At 39.1% G+C, this 14,064-nt stretch overlaps 1 protein-coding gene across 1 annotated transcript in view; it reads right to left on the reverse strand.

Annotated features, from left to right (window-relative positions):
• CCDC73 (coiled-coil domain containing 73) overlaps positions 1 to 14,064 on the reverse strand; it is a 68,188-nt gene that overhangs the window by 27,648 nt on the left and 26,476 nt on the right. The window contains exons 7-10 of the mRNA XM_056851934.1: positions 9,633 to 9,768; positions 5,596 to 5,675; positions 2,207 to 2,335; positions 1,432 to 1,491 (exon numbers count right to left, since the gene is read on the reverse strand). Of these exons, the coding sequence (XP_056707912.1) occupies positions 1,432 to 1,491; positions 2,207 to 2,335; positions 5,596 to 5,675; positions 9,633 to 9,768 (405 nt within the window). The remainder of the gene's footprint in view (positions 1 to 1,431; positions 1,492 to 2,206; positions 2,336 to 5,595; positions 5,676 to 9,632; positions 9,769 to 14,064) is intronic.

Below are 14,064 nucleotides of genomic sequence, written 5' to 3' on the forward strand. Positions count from 1 at the left end.
ATTTACCAGACAGCCACAAAATCTAGAATAAAGAAATCTGACCTGATATTTTCCTTTCAGTGCATTCAGCTTTATTTCCATTCTGAGATTTGTTTCAGTTTGTCCACAGAGCAGTTGCTGCATACGTTGTAGAGAAGTAATGAACTCCTTATTTAATTAAAAAAACACACAAATTATCACACTTTAAATGATAGGGTTATTCTGTAAAAAGGGGCAAGATAAGGAGTGTGTGCATGTATTCTTTTATTTTTAGTTATAACTTTGTAGTAAGGTGGTTCAGTAATTATTACTAGCCTCTATATCCTGAATGTCAAAGGTAAAGAATGAGAGCATGTAATGGCATCTTGGCTTGAAGGTCAGAATAGTATGAAGAAGTGGTTAATCTCATACCACTTGAATTCTTCAAATTGCTACAGCTGAGATTCAATGTTTAATTTATTACTCCCCATTTATGTTGGTGCTACTTGGCCATTTTCAGCTTTTGATATAAGGAGTAACATATTTGTTATTTTATGGAAACAATGCATGTCTAGATGGAGAAGAAAAGGGCTCACACTCCAGTCCCTAGTAATTTAGTGCTCAGCAAATGCCTATTTGATTACACTTAAGGATTCTTAACTATTTGGAATAAATCATCTCTTTCTTTAGGAATGTACACAAAAGTTGTTAAAAAGCATGCCGAGCTCTTTGATGTATTGTGAAAATAAGTAGGAGATCACCAAATCTGGACTCTCATCCAGATTCTTAAATCAATCAGCTGTAGCCGTCATAAAAATGTACAGATTAAACAATAGCTTTTCAGCTGTTTTTGAACAGCTTTCCTATCACTCAGTATCTCTGAAGTCTTAGTCCACCATACCTATGGCAACAAAAGGGCTCTGTTTTCTTTTGACTGCCTTAACAGTTTATGTACAACAGGACAACTAGAATTTACAGCTGCAGTCCTATGAATGTAGCTGGGAGCAGGTTCACTGAACTGAACTGACTTGTAACGTAAGTAGATATGCATAGAATGAGGTTCTCAGTTAAGAACTGGTGCTTCAAATTCACCAGAATCTGAAGTGATAATGAGATCCAGGGACATCCTTTGATTATAAATCTAACTTGTCACAAATGGTCTTATTGGCGCTGGGCGCACATTTTGGCCTAGGCCGTACAGTGTTCTGAGCACAATTATTTCAGTCTTATCTAGATTCATCCTGACAGCTCGACCAACAGTTCCTGAATGATTTGAAGCTGTGCTTTTGCACCTCCTTGAGGCTGGATGGGGTGGGAAAAGGACAGCTGGGAGTAACATTGCAGCCATCCAAGTTCAGCCAGGACACCGCAAGAGCAGATAAAAGGACAGAAAGGCAAAATATATATACCCCAAAAAACTAAGTTTCGTATGTTTATTACTTCTATTTAACTGTTCTTGTATTTACAAATTACCTGCTTCTCTTTTTTAAGGTGTTCATTTTCTTCAGTGATTTTTGTCTTTAATTCAGTTGCCTGTAAATGAAAGCAGTATATTGAGCACAATTCAGGCCTTTTGTGGTTAGAACAGCTGCCATGTGAATGTAAGAATGCTGCCAAGAAGGGGTGTGTATGTGGGGAGGGGGTGACAAGAAATCCCTATGTGTAGAACAATGAATGAGGACAGTTGAATTGTGCCCAAAAGAATGTATTTCATATTTTATCATACAGTACTGCTTACTACTCCATAGTATTTTTTAAATTAGTAAATAGTAAAAAAGGAAAATAAATTTAACATGAAAGCATCTCCTCACATCACCATTTAACAACTATTAAAACAAATTACTTAGTAGTGCATGGCATAGTACATTACTGTGTGTGTGTGTGTGTGTAAAGTGCCGTCAAGTCGACTTATGGCGGCCCCTTTTGGGGTTTTCCTGGCAAGAGACTAACAGAGGTGGTTTGCCAGTGCCTTCCTCTGCACAGCAACCCTGGTATTCCTTGGTGGTCTCCCATCCAGATACTAACCAGGGCTCACCCTGCTTAGCTTTTGAGATCTGACAAGATCAGGCTAGCCTGGGCCATCCAGGTTAGGGCAGTACATTACTATAGATAGTTATGTAATCCTACAGTAAAGCAACAGCATCACAAAACAAGTTGTTCAAATCAAAAGCACTGATTAAATACCACTAAAACTCAGTTTTTTCAGATTAAGAATACAAAATGATAGCTGACAAACATTACTAAATACCATTGACAGTTTTTGCTGCAGCTTTTGTAACTCCTGTTCCTTTGCTATTAGACTGAGATTTTCTTCTCCTGCTCTGTGCTGGCCAGTGACATTAGACCTTATCAAGTCTGCAGTGACTTTCTTCAGTTCCTTAAATATAGGAAAAGATTCATAAATAGTTCATCTAGGTACAACTGCAAGCAACAAGACCAAAACCAAAAGTCCTACACCAATCAATTTCCTCATGAAAACTACACGGAGTCATCAATTATAAGGAGAAGAAAGGATAATTAGATTACTAATAATGAAAACTTACATGTGAAACTATGTGGAGAGTTAAATATGATTTACATTGGTTTCACAAAAGAACTTTTTATAGTGTCAGTGTCCTCTTCTGCTGAAACAGTACTATAAATAACACTGCAATTCTTTGTGTCTGATTCTGTGCTGTCATAAAAGTTCCACCAAAAGTTATTACTTTAAACATAGCAAAAAGGAAGAAAATATCACTCTAACGACATCACCTCACAAGAATATTAAATTAGTTACCTTGTTACAAGTAATTAATTACCCTACCGTTACCCAACAAGTAGCTAGTTTTCTCCTGTCTGCACAAAGGATTCGCGAGCAGTTTGTACGTACTTCTAAGTAATGTCCTTTTAATGTAACCTGTTTTAACCGACTTTGTAATTCTGTTTATGGTATACTGATGTAAATGCCTAATAAAGGTAATGATGATGAGGTAATTAATTAATAGTGTAATCCTCTGCACACTTGCCTAGGAATAAGAAGTGGGACTTACTTCTGAGTAAACCTTCATAGGATTGCACTGTAAATTAGTTACATTTATGTTTAAAATGTTTTTCATGCATTATGTATTTTACACTTTTATGCTGTCCTTTTTCCACCTGGTTTAGCCAAACTGACTAGTGTAGCAAATAAACAGTACATGCTTTGATCTCATTAAGTTACAATGTATAGTTCCTGGGGTCATAAATATTGTATCTTTCCCCCCACCCCTCCCATTTTTGTATGGAGTAGCCTGTTTAATATCTCTCTTTGCTTGAGTGCTCTGACGTTTACTCAGACAAATAGCAAAGGTTATGAATGCTGTTTGTAGATAGTATCAAGAATTCTTCATGATGCCATAATCACTGAACCAAGCATTCAGAAAGGCAATAGTTTTTATCTAGTAGCAACTAAGTTTGGTCTGTTTAACTTTTCTTCATAAAACTGGAATTCTCCCTTATCACAGTCCAACAGTTTAACTGTTCTGGACAAAATCATATCACAGTGGAAAGTAGAAATGGCGCTTATCTGAGCTGCTGAATTTTATGAATACCAAGTTACATAAATACAGCTACCAATTTAATGAAATTCATTTATCAGTGAATAATAGCACTGATCTAGCAGAGGATGATCTGCGTAAGGAAATGGGTTTTCATATGTGACAAACACTTTTGTATGCAGCTGTCTGATTGTACATACATAGGAAAAAAGACTGGAGGCTTGATCTAAAAAACAAAATACCACAGCGATCACAATGGCAAACATTATGTTCCCACTCCTGCTCATTCCATCATTCTACATAACTCCTTGACTAGTTTAACCCACAACCTTTTCCCGGCAAGGAATAAGGATTTCTGTGATAGTTTATCAGTCCGCTTTCTTTACAGAGGGAACAAGATGGAGGTTTGCCGTCTATCTCAGTGACACCTCTCCCTGCCCAAAGTGGCTGAAAGGCCATCCAGCAACCAAGAAGGAAAAAGGACTGATTGGTTAAAAAAAAAATTTCTGGGATAGGAAAAAATAGTAAGAAATAAGCTCCCAGCCCAAGGACAGACAGTTCCCTTAAACTATGGTTTTCTACTCATACTAGAGCTAGCCTGGGAGCTGAAAAGTCTTTTCCTTATTCGTGCCCCCGAGAGGATCCCGTTCACAAGAATGCTCTCATTTCAGCAGCTGAGGAGTTTGAAAGATTTATTCGGTTGTGTGCAGTAATAGGGTATACAGTGCTGCCTTCTTGTAGCTTCACATAATTTTTCAGCTCATCTATATAAACGATGAACAATAATAAATTGAAGCAAATGGGTTTATAATTTTATTTTGGTCATCAAACACAACTGATTTTGAAAGGGTTTTTTAAAAGACATCATACTCCAATAAACTTTAACAATGAAAAGCTGTATGCTCTGTTAAAATGCAGAACAATAAGTACAGGAAGAATTACTAAACCATTGACATATGCATCTGCCTCATTTTTTTTCTGGAAAAAAATGACCATGGGGCATAGTAAATGAATGGCCAAATAGTTTGTGATTCATTCTCTCTCTTTTTTATTTTACTTATTTATTTTTATTTTGTTTATGTTAGTTATAGTCTGCCTTTCTCACTGAGACTCAAGGAGGATTACACAGCGTAAGTCAAATACGATCAACAGGATGGGAAATCCAACAAACAGAGAAACAGGGTTTGAATTACAAAAATCTGAAAACAAGCAGAAATCTGACACAGAGCTGGAACAAACCTGAAGCAAAGCATAAGAGTTAAATGATGCAGAAATTACATAGCAGGAGCAGACTTGCAGCAACAGATGGTACTAATATAGGCCGTTAACGCATGGCTGTGTTCAAATATGTTTGTCCCTGTCCTGTCTCACACTTTATGATCCCACATTCAAAAAAACTGAACGCATGGGGACAAGGACAGGGACAAACAAATGACAAGAGGGGCACCTTCACCGCCAGGAGAAGTGGTGGCACCTTTCCGCCCCCTGGACCCCGTGCCTCTCCCCCTCCCTCCCCCACCCCCGCCTCCTCTGCTTCCCCCAGCCCTGGCGGCAGCCAGGGTTTTAGCCCACCTTGCAGCAACCTGCAGCCCAGAGCCCCAACATCAGAAGAGGAGCAGCAGCAGCTCCTTCCGGCACCAACAACACAAACTTCCAGCCCCCCGCCTTCACCTGTCAGGCTGGTGGAGGTGGAGGTGGCTGGAAGTTCACGCCATTGGCGCCAGAAAGAGCCACCACCACTCCTCTTCTGACGCCGGGGCTCCAGGCCACTGGCTGCTGCAAGGTGGGCTCAAACCCCGCCTGGGGCTGGGGGAAGTGGTGGATGAGGAGGGCAGGGGGCAGAGAGAGGGGTACGCTGCTGTTGCAAGCAGGGAGTTGACCCAGGCGCTGAAACGCACCATCAAACTCCCACGGCTGCAGCAAGTCTCCCTGGAAAATCTAAAAAGCATAGAGATCATAGAGTTGGAAGGGACCACCAGGGTCATCTAGTCCAACCCCCTGCACAATGCAGGAAATTAACAACTACCTCCCCCCCCCACATCCCCAGTGACCCCATGGGTTGAAAAAAGGTAGGATAGAAACTAAAATAAATAAAAAAGTACTGAATGAACTTCATACCTACCTCTTTTAAATTATCTATCTCAGATTCTTGCCTTTTATTCACTGCTATCAATTTCTTATTGAGCTGGATTGCTTCTACAACTTAGGGTCAGAAGAGGAGGAATGGAAAATAAGAAGGAAATATTAAAATATTCTCTTTTTGTGTTATTTCAAATGCTACACATAATTGAGGTAAAAATTTAATCTATGTATATGTTTATTTTCTAATGGGTAAATTATAAAGGGTAAGAATATATAATCTCTTTAGAAAATCATGATTATTCATCAATACATTAATATTAGCTGGGTTATCAGGATATGTAATTTTTTCCCCATGTTCCAATTTGTCCTAGGGAATGTAATGGGCCTATTTGGAGATTACTTTTGGAAAGCATACTTCACTGTCAAATGTCATATTGCTACATGTGCAGCAGGAGGTGCCATCTTCAACTTCAACCTATTTGAAAATATTACAACTCTCAAAAATTCTCATACATAATAACCCAAGGGATTAAAATAAACAGTTTGTAAAGGTTAAGGCCTTTTTCAAAGACTATAGTTACATGCTTAGAATATACAAGTGATAAACATAGTAAATCAGCAAATTTCACTGCAATATAAAATGCAATATAAAATGAATTTTATCTGCAGTAAAAGTATTTTACTAGAAGCTAAAATGACTAAACTGTCGTATTTTGGACATATTATGAGAAGACAATAGTCACTGGAAAAGACAGTCATGCTAGGAAAAATTGAAGGCAGCAGGAAAAGAGGAAGACCCAACAAGAGATGGATTGACTCTATAAAGGAAGCCACCGCCCTCAGTTTGCAAGATCTGAGCAAGGCTGTTAAGGATAGGACACTTTGGAGGACATTGATTCATAGGGTCGCCATGAGTCGGAAACAACTTGACAGCACTTAACACACACACAAAAGTATTTTGCAGCTAGTGTTTCCTTTTTCACCAGAATCTGTTTGTATCTGTGTATTAACCTTGCAAATGCTGTAAAATATAGTAAAATCTTATAAATATTTGTTTTGTAGAGAAATACATAAGATATACATTCTGAAGAAATATTTTGTCCTTCCTTTTGTAGCTATCACACAATTCCAGAGGTGTAAAAGTGTACCTATTTAACACAAAGCACTAGAAGATCCTGGTGAGATAAGAACTGGAATCAAGTTCAAGCAAAATTTACGTAAATTGAGCATTCTTCAATTAATTGTAGTCCACTTGTGACATACTAGAACCCTTTAATCCAAAAAGAATAAGGAAAGATGAAGGACATAATCCAGCCTTGAAAAAGTGACAGGCTTGGGTTTGAGGCATCTGCATATAAAAGCATACCAGGAACTGGTAGAAAAAGCCACACACATCTGGACTTCCGGTGCCGAGCTGGGCTGAGTGCTGCGTCTTCCCAGGGGCTCCTGGGGAGTATCCAAGTTTGCATGTGATTTGGGGTGTTTTATTGCACCCCAACCCAGCCCTTGCAAGTGGGCTGAGAGGCAGGAATTCCCTGCAGCCATATATGCGGTTTGACCTCCTGAATACTCTGAGGTAGCTTTAATAAGCCCCCCGGAGTTTCAGACGTTTGGTCCCGTGGGCACGAAGGGATTGAAATCGCCAGCGCGCAACTTCGGCTTTAGACTCTACCCTCCAGCACCCTATAAACATCATAAGGACTACATTAAGATTAAAGCCTCACCTCCGGGCGCCCAAGTGAGTAGATAAGAATCCTTCGTCTTTCACTGGCGTCATCGAATAACAGGGGGTTGAAGAAAATATTCCTGGTAACCGTTTTTCTCCCTTAATTGAACTGGATGATTTTGTTGTATGAGATCCATCAGATAAAGCAGCAGGAGCCTTATCAAACTGATCAACTTAAATTAAAACAACGAGCTTGAATGATTGATGTAAGATCTGCCAATCCGACGCGTTCTTAAAGGAAGGGGAGGGAGGAACTTTTGAGAAGTTACATGAGGAAAAAAAAGGTCCTCCAGCCACGTGTACAACAAAGAGGATCCTTTGACCGGAAGACTCTGTGCTTTACCTCTCCACTGCTCTACAAATCAACAGGAAGAAGGTCGTAAGACCGGAAATTCGTCTTACTCGTGTTACACCAAAACCACTCCTGAAGGTAATAACCATAGAGAAGAGACGATAGAAGGTCTACGATTAGGTAATCCCTGGAATACTTCCTGGCTCAGCCGATCTAGAGCGTCTGGTAAAACTCGTTGGTATTTTTAACTTTAAAAAGTTTTTTTAAGTTTAAATACTTATTTTTTCAACCCGAAAAAGATATTAAGTTGGACAATAAAGTATTCTCTATTAACTACATGCTGGACTCCTGCTAGATGACCATCAAATTTTTAATAAAGTTACATACTCTGGAGCCTCTCCCTGATCTGGCTAAATACATAGCCCTGCTCTTATGAAATCAAAGGGAATTCTACTGAATTCAATCATGGAAAAAAAAGTACAGGACATGTTTGCTAAATATTCTGAGGCGACAATTAAACAATTAAAACAGATTTCTACACAGATGGCTCAATTGATTTCAGTGATGATGACTCTTGACCAATCATCACTGGTATGTAATCAGAAGTTGAATCTGGTTACAGAAGACATAAAAGTCTTGAAAATTCAAATGATGACTACAAATATGGACATACAAGCAATGGATTCTTCTGCCCAAAAAGTCACGGAAGAATATCAGGATATAAAGAAGAAGACAGAAGTTCAAGAAAGTAACCAGCCGGCGACAAAGAGACCAGACATACAAGAAATGGACTTTTCATTTAAAAAAGACATGGAAGGACGTGTGGATACAAGGAAGAAGAGAGCAGATCAAGGAACACAGATTGAAGCCACGATGGGGATTAAGCCCAGAAAGAATTATTTTTGGATATGCACCTTGCCTGAGGAAATGAGAGAAAACAAAGAAATCTTGTTCCCATACCTGACTGACTTATTTCAGTTACAGAAGGAAGTATTAGACCATGGTTAAAGGATTGACTTAAATATGATTGCTGGATTGGAAGGCTTTGACAGTGTGGACGGGTGGCATGGCTATTTTAAATTTATGTTAAATGGAAAGGGACAAAGGTTTCAGAATAAAGGGATTAAATCATTTTAACGCTAGAACTGGTGGAGTTGGAGAAACTGGGGAAAAGGGGAGTATTGAAGGAATCATTGTGATAATGGACAAGATCTGGGAATAATGGAAGGCTACTTTTTATTTTGATCCAGAATGTAAAACTTTATAAAACATGAAACTTTAGAATGAAATTAGTGCTAGGATCAGTATATGTTAACGAAGGCTAATAATACTTTATTAAGAGGTAGATGGAGGTGATGGGGAAGTTGTCATATTTTTTATGTTTAATGGTAATTAAGACAACAATCAATATAATTGCGATTGTGATATTATTTTTACGCTGTTGTCAAATTATGGAGAATTTATAGCTTTAAAAATTCAATAAAAATTTATAAAAAAAAAAGAAAAAGCCACACACATCTGCCTTGACCCAGCCTACAGAATGATTATCACAGTCTCCTCTCTATCATTACACATTTTTCTGAGAGTGGCAAGGCAGTGTTGTCTGGTATTAATTGCATCCTCACCCACTCGCTCACCTCCTTTGCTGGGGTTATGTGGTGACCCTAGACAGGCAGCACAATCCCAATGGACTTAAAAGGTTGACATTCCGATTGCACTGCAAAGCAGCATCTCAGCAAGAGCCTGCTTCAGTGAAGGGAATCCTTCGTGAGGGGCATGTAAGTCCTAACAGACAATGGACAATAAGCCTTGTTTCAGGAGGTGGGAGGGGATACATGGGGGTTAAAAGGCTGTTAAACAGCATGCTCATCCTAGGATTGCCACCGCACTTTGGTCTATCTTGCAGCTGCTTCCTATATTCCCTTTTAATCCCCAGAACATGACCTTTAAGGGCACTAAGATCTTTCAGTTAGAGTCTGAGGGATCACTTGTTGCCTTGGCATTTTCACCAGCTGCCATACATGGCTAGATCCATGACTCAAATTTATAACACATTTACCATTCTGCTCCAGTCTCTCATGTGCTTCTTTTATTGTTCCAAATTGACATGTAATAACTGCATAGCATTTTTCTACTTCGTTCAGGCTCTTCTGATGATCTTCTTTGGCCAACATGTGTAATTGTAATGTTTGTTCCTGTAAAAAACAAAATAGATGAATTGAAAGAACTGTGTACCGTACAGTATACATATATGTACATATTATTAAGGAATGATTTTAAAAGGCATTATAAAAACCATTTACCCATGTTATAGCTGGAAGGACTGCAATTGAGAGACTCCAGTCCCAAAGACTCTGTTAGAGATTTTGCAATACATACAAAGTAGATCTCTCAAGAAAGTGTGCCAAACTTCAAACTACAAGAATATGAATTATGTAAGTCAAGTAACTAACCATAAAATATTTTTAAAACACACAGTGATATTCCAGAAGCTTATTGAGATTCTGCATTGACCACATCATAAATGGTAGACATGTCTCCCTGAAAGACAGCATGACTGCTCTTCACCAGGGGAAAACCCAGCAAAGCTAGACAGCTGGAAACATGAGCTAAGCATTTACCCTAAGTGGAAACATTTACCCCAAAATCTTCTACAATGCCCTGGGATTCCGTGGTAGATGTATCTGTGTGGAATAGGTTTCATAAAAATACAAAGCTTGAAAACTACTGTGGTAGGCTGATGTATTACAAACTCAAGAATCAGAAGATGCTAATAAAATTGGCAGTAATGAAAACGAATGGTCAACACGAGATTAGTGAAATAAGATACACAAATATGCTTTTTATGTTTTATAAGGCAGAAAATTAAAACACAGAACTAAAAAAGCTTAAGGCTAAACAGGTTGGCAACCTGAGAAGGGCTTTCTCATTTCTGGCACCAAAACTATAGAATTGCCTCCCCAGGAAAATTCATCTGTCCTCTTCTATCATTGCTGATGGACAGCAGTTGAAGACTCTTTTTGTTTGTCATTCCCTTACTGACTCTTCTTTCTAGTCATGCATTGATACATTTATATGTTTTGTTTAATTGAAGAAGAGTTGGTTTTTATTTGCCAACTTTCTCTACTACTTAAGGAAGAATCAAGCTAGCTTACAATCACCTTCTCTTCCCCTCCCCACAACAGACACCCTGTGAGGTAGGTAGGGCTGAGAGAGCTCTACGAGACCTGTGACTAGCACAAGGTCACCCAGCTGGCTTCATGTGTAGGAGTGGGAAAACCAACCCAGTCACCAGAGTAGCAACCATCGCTCATGTAGAGGAGTGGGGAATCAAACCCGGATCTCCAGATTAGAGTCCACCGCTCCTAACCACTACATCACTCTGGCACACATATATCACTGTTTTTATATATGTGTCTTTTTTATTGTTTGCCACCTTGGAGACCCTAAATTGGGTGGAAAGGAGGCTCTAAAAATGCAACAAAGTACTAATTCCCAGGGGGTTTTTTGTTTCAAAAAAGTTGTCTCTAGGCTTTTCATTGTGGAGGGGAAAGGTGCATGGGGATATGGCAGCAACGGGATGCTGAGGGAACAGCAAAAAAAGATACACAGAGAACTGACTACATGTGGAAGTACCCAATGTCAACTGAATATATAGATCCACTTTAAAAAAAATTCTAATAATGCCTGTGTGTTTGCTTGTGTAACCAAAGCCACTGAACAGGCAGAGAGCAGATGTCAGGTTCCAGCTCTGAGGAGTTACTAAAAAAGTTCCAGCGCATGACCCCATAGGTCAAGTAGGACTTTTGTGTTGGGTCTTACAAACATAATAGGGTTAGTTATTCAGTAAAGTTGTGGTCAAAATGACCTTAAAGACATTACTTTGCTTGTATTGTTCCATAATTTCCTTGGCTCTCAGCTATCCCTGCTTGTCATTTTCCTGTGCTTAGCAGTTCTTGTGCTCTGAAATGGCTAGGCATGGCACAATACCCAACAAGTGTGGCTGCTATGCTGCACCTATTTATATGTGCTCTGGTTTACTGTTTTCAGTGGGATTGAGTGCCTGCAACTGAATGCAGAATTACATCCAATGTGATACAAAATCATAGTTCAATTAAACTATGGTTAGTTTGAATGCAGGACATTCTAGTAACTATGGTTAGTTAGGATCCAGAATATCAAGCAGCCCATTCCTGGGGGTGGGGGAGGATCTGCAGCAGCCAGGAGCGGCGCAGCCATGCGGGGGGGGGGGGGGAGCCTTATCTAAATGGTAAAAATGAAAAAAATGGAGGAATACCCCATGGCGAACAGCGAGGCTATTGGAAATCCCTGCCTGCATGGCTCCGTGACTCCCGGACACCGGCGTGTTTGCCCCTGCGCCAGCATAATTGCCAACGTATTCCATCATAAAGTGGCACCTATGCTGGTGCAGAGTCATACTGGCTCCTATGGAGCTCCCCACCCCCAGGATTGGGCTGGGGTGTGTTAGTTCACACAACCAGATTGGTTTTAGCTATGCTGATTGCTTTAGCAATTATTTTTAACTGGTGATGAGGGGATTAATTTTCCCCACCTTATTACGGATTAAAATCAATCATGCTAAGCAACAGAGGCATCAGACAATAACTTGGCTGTGTGACTAATTGTAATGTGCAATGAATTTACCATGTCACCAAGGCCAAGAGACTTAACCCTAACATTGCAGTTTATTAGCATGAAGCAAATTCTTAAAACTATAATTTCTTTATCCCATTTGAAAAGATAGGAGGAACTAGTTACTGATGAGTAAGTGTTCTCCCAAAAGTATGCATTTTAATCTGCCATTTCAAGCTTATCCAGGCACATACCTACTCACAAGTAAATGCCTCAATTTGTCATTTCTTGTGATATCATTTCACCTTAATTATTCCTGTATGGCTCTTTCTATATACTATAAAAGTGTAATCAACATCAAAGAACAGAGAGGAATAATTTATGACTTGTATTAGACTAAACAAGTGGGGAACCCACAAGCACTTGCAGGGGGCAACTCATTTCCCCCTATATCCTCTTTCCCCTCTATTTCTTTTTTGCCTCCCCCTCCCCCAGCAGCCCCACAGCCTCTCCCCTTTCCCTGCTTCCTTCTCTCTTTCTGCCCCCAGCCAACCTACCATTATCTGCTCCTAGCCTCAGCTTTGCCTCCTTCTCTTCCCCTAGTAGCCTTTCCCTGGGAACAGTGTAGCCAATTTGTGTGGTGGCCAGCTGCTAGGCCCAACCAAATTATATGAGTTGTGAGTCTTCAGTGGTCATCACCAGGATAACCCCCAGGATAACACCAGCAGGGAGCATGATAGGAAAAGATGGTGGACTGTTTAACCAGGGCTGTTTTGGCTTCCCAGTCTACCTCTGCTCCCCCACCCAGCTTAGTTTGACACAGACCAAGGCTTAGAAGGCTGAGCAATCTTGTTGTGGTTGCCTAGTAGCCCATAAAATGGTCATTGATATCTCAGAATATAGTCTCAGTAGACATTATTTTGTTAAAACTACAGCTGTTGTATCTATTGTCTGGGGAATTTTATTCCTCCAGTGTTTTTTTGATTTATTTATTTTTTAGATTTCAGATATTTTTGGCACACCTGGGGATTTTATCCGATTTGTAGAGAAATCCCATTTGTTGGTCTCTGCCTCCATTTTGTGGATCTTATGATTCACACTCTGTGCTCTGGTTCAGAATTAGATATATGATCAGTCTATTTTCAATAATGTTAAAGAAATCACAATATATACAATAAAGCCTGGAAAACTTCATTTTGTCACAATTATTGACATGACAGATGTAAGGGTGAATCTGGTTCATTTGTTTGAAGGAATCTGAAAATCTTGAAACTTTGAATATCAAAAATGAATATGTCATGTGTATGTCTTTCTGTAAAGGAGGATGAAATCTGGTCACTTGCTAAACACATCTGGTTGGCTTTGAAAGTTACAGGTAAATGTAAGAATTTTCTAATGCTTGCAGCCAATTTCCTACTAAGAATTATCAATAAATTTCAGAATTCATGGTTTCTCTTACAGTTACTTGAGAAAACTACAGAAAGATACACCTAAGTAACTTTTTCTTAAATGGTACAACAGCCAAACTGTTATTCCATCAGCCATAGATAACTGAAAGTATAATAAATAACAGTATAACCGTTAAAGTGAAATAATAATCAACTCCATATTTGTGTATATAAAAATTACAAGTTCTGCTTAAATAACAAACCCAACTTAAAAGTGAAATAAGACAAAACACATTTTATGTTGCCTTTGATCTTTAACTTGTAGCCTTATCTCCCAGGTCAAAGGACACATTATTCAATTTCACCATATTTTGTGTAAAGTCACTGTAGCGTTGAAGATGACTTTCAGTACAAATGTCATGGTACTTAAGGCTAAGCCGGACTCTAGTTTTTCAGCTTCTTAATTAAAATCACAGTTTATAATGGTTCAACAATATTATCTTTATTCTT

Source organism: Euleptes europaea, chromosome 6, assembly GCF_029931775.1.
Source record: "Euleptes europaea isolate rEulEur1 chromosome 6, rEulEur1.hap1, whole genome shotgun sequence".
Classification (NCBI taxonomy): Eukaryota; Metazoa; Chordata; class Lepidosauria; order Squamata; family Sphaerodactylidae; genus Euleptes; species Euleptes europaea.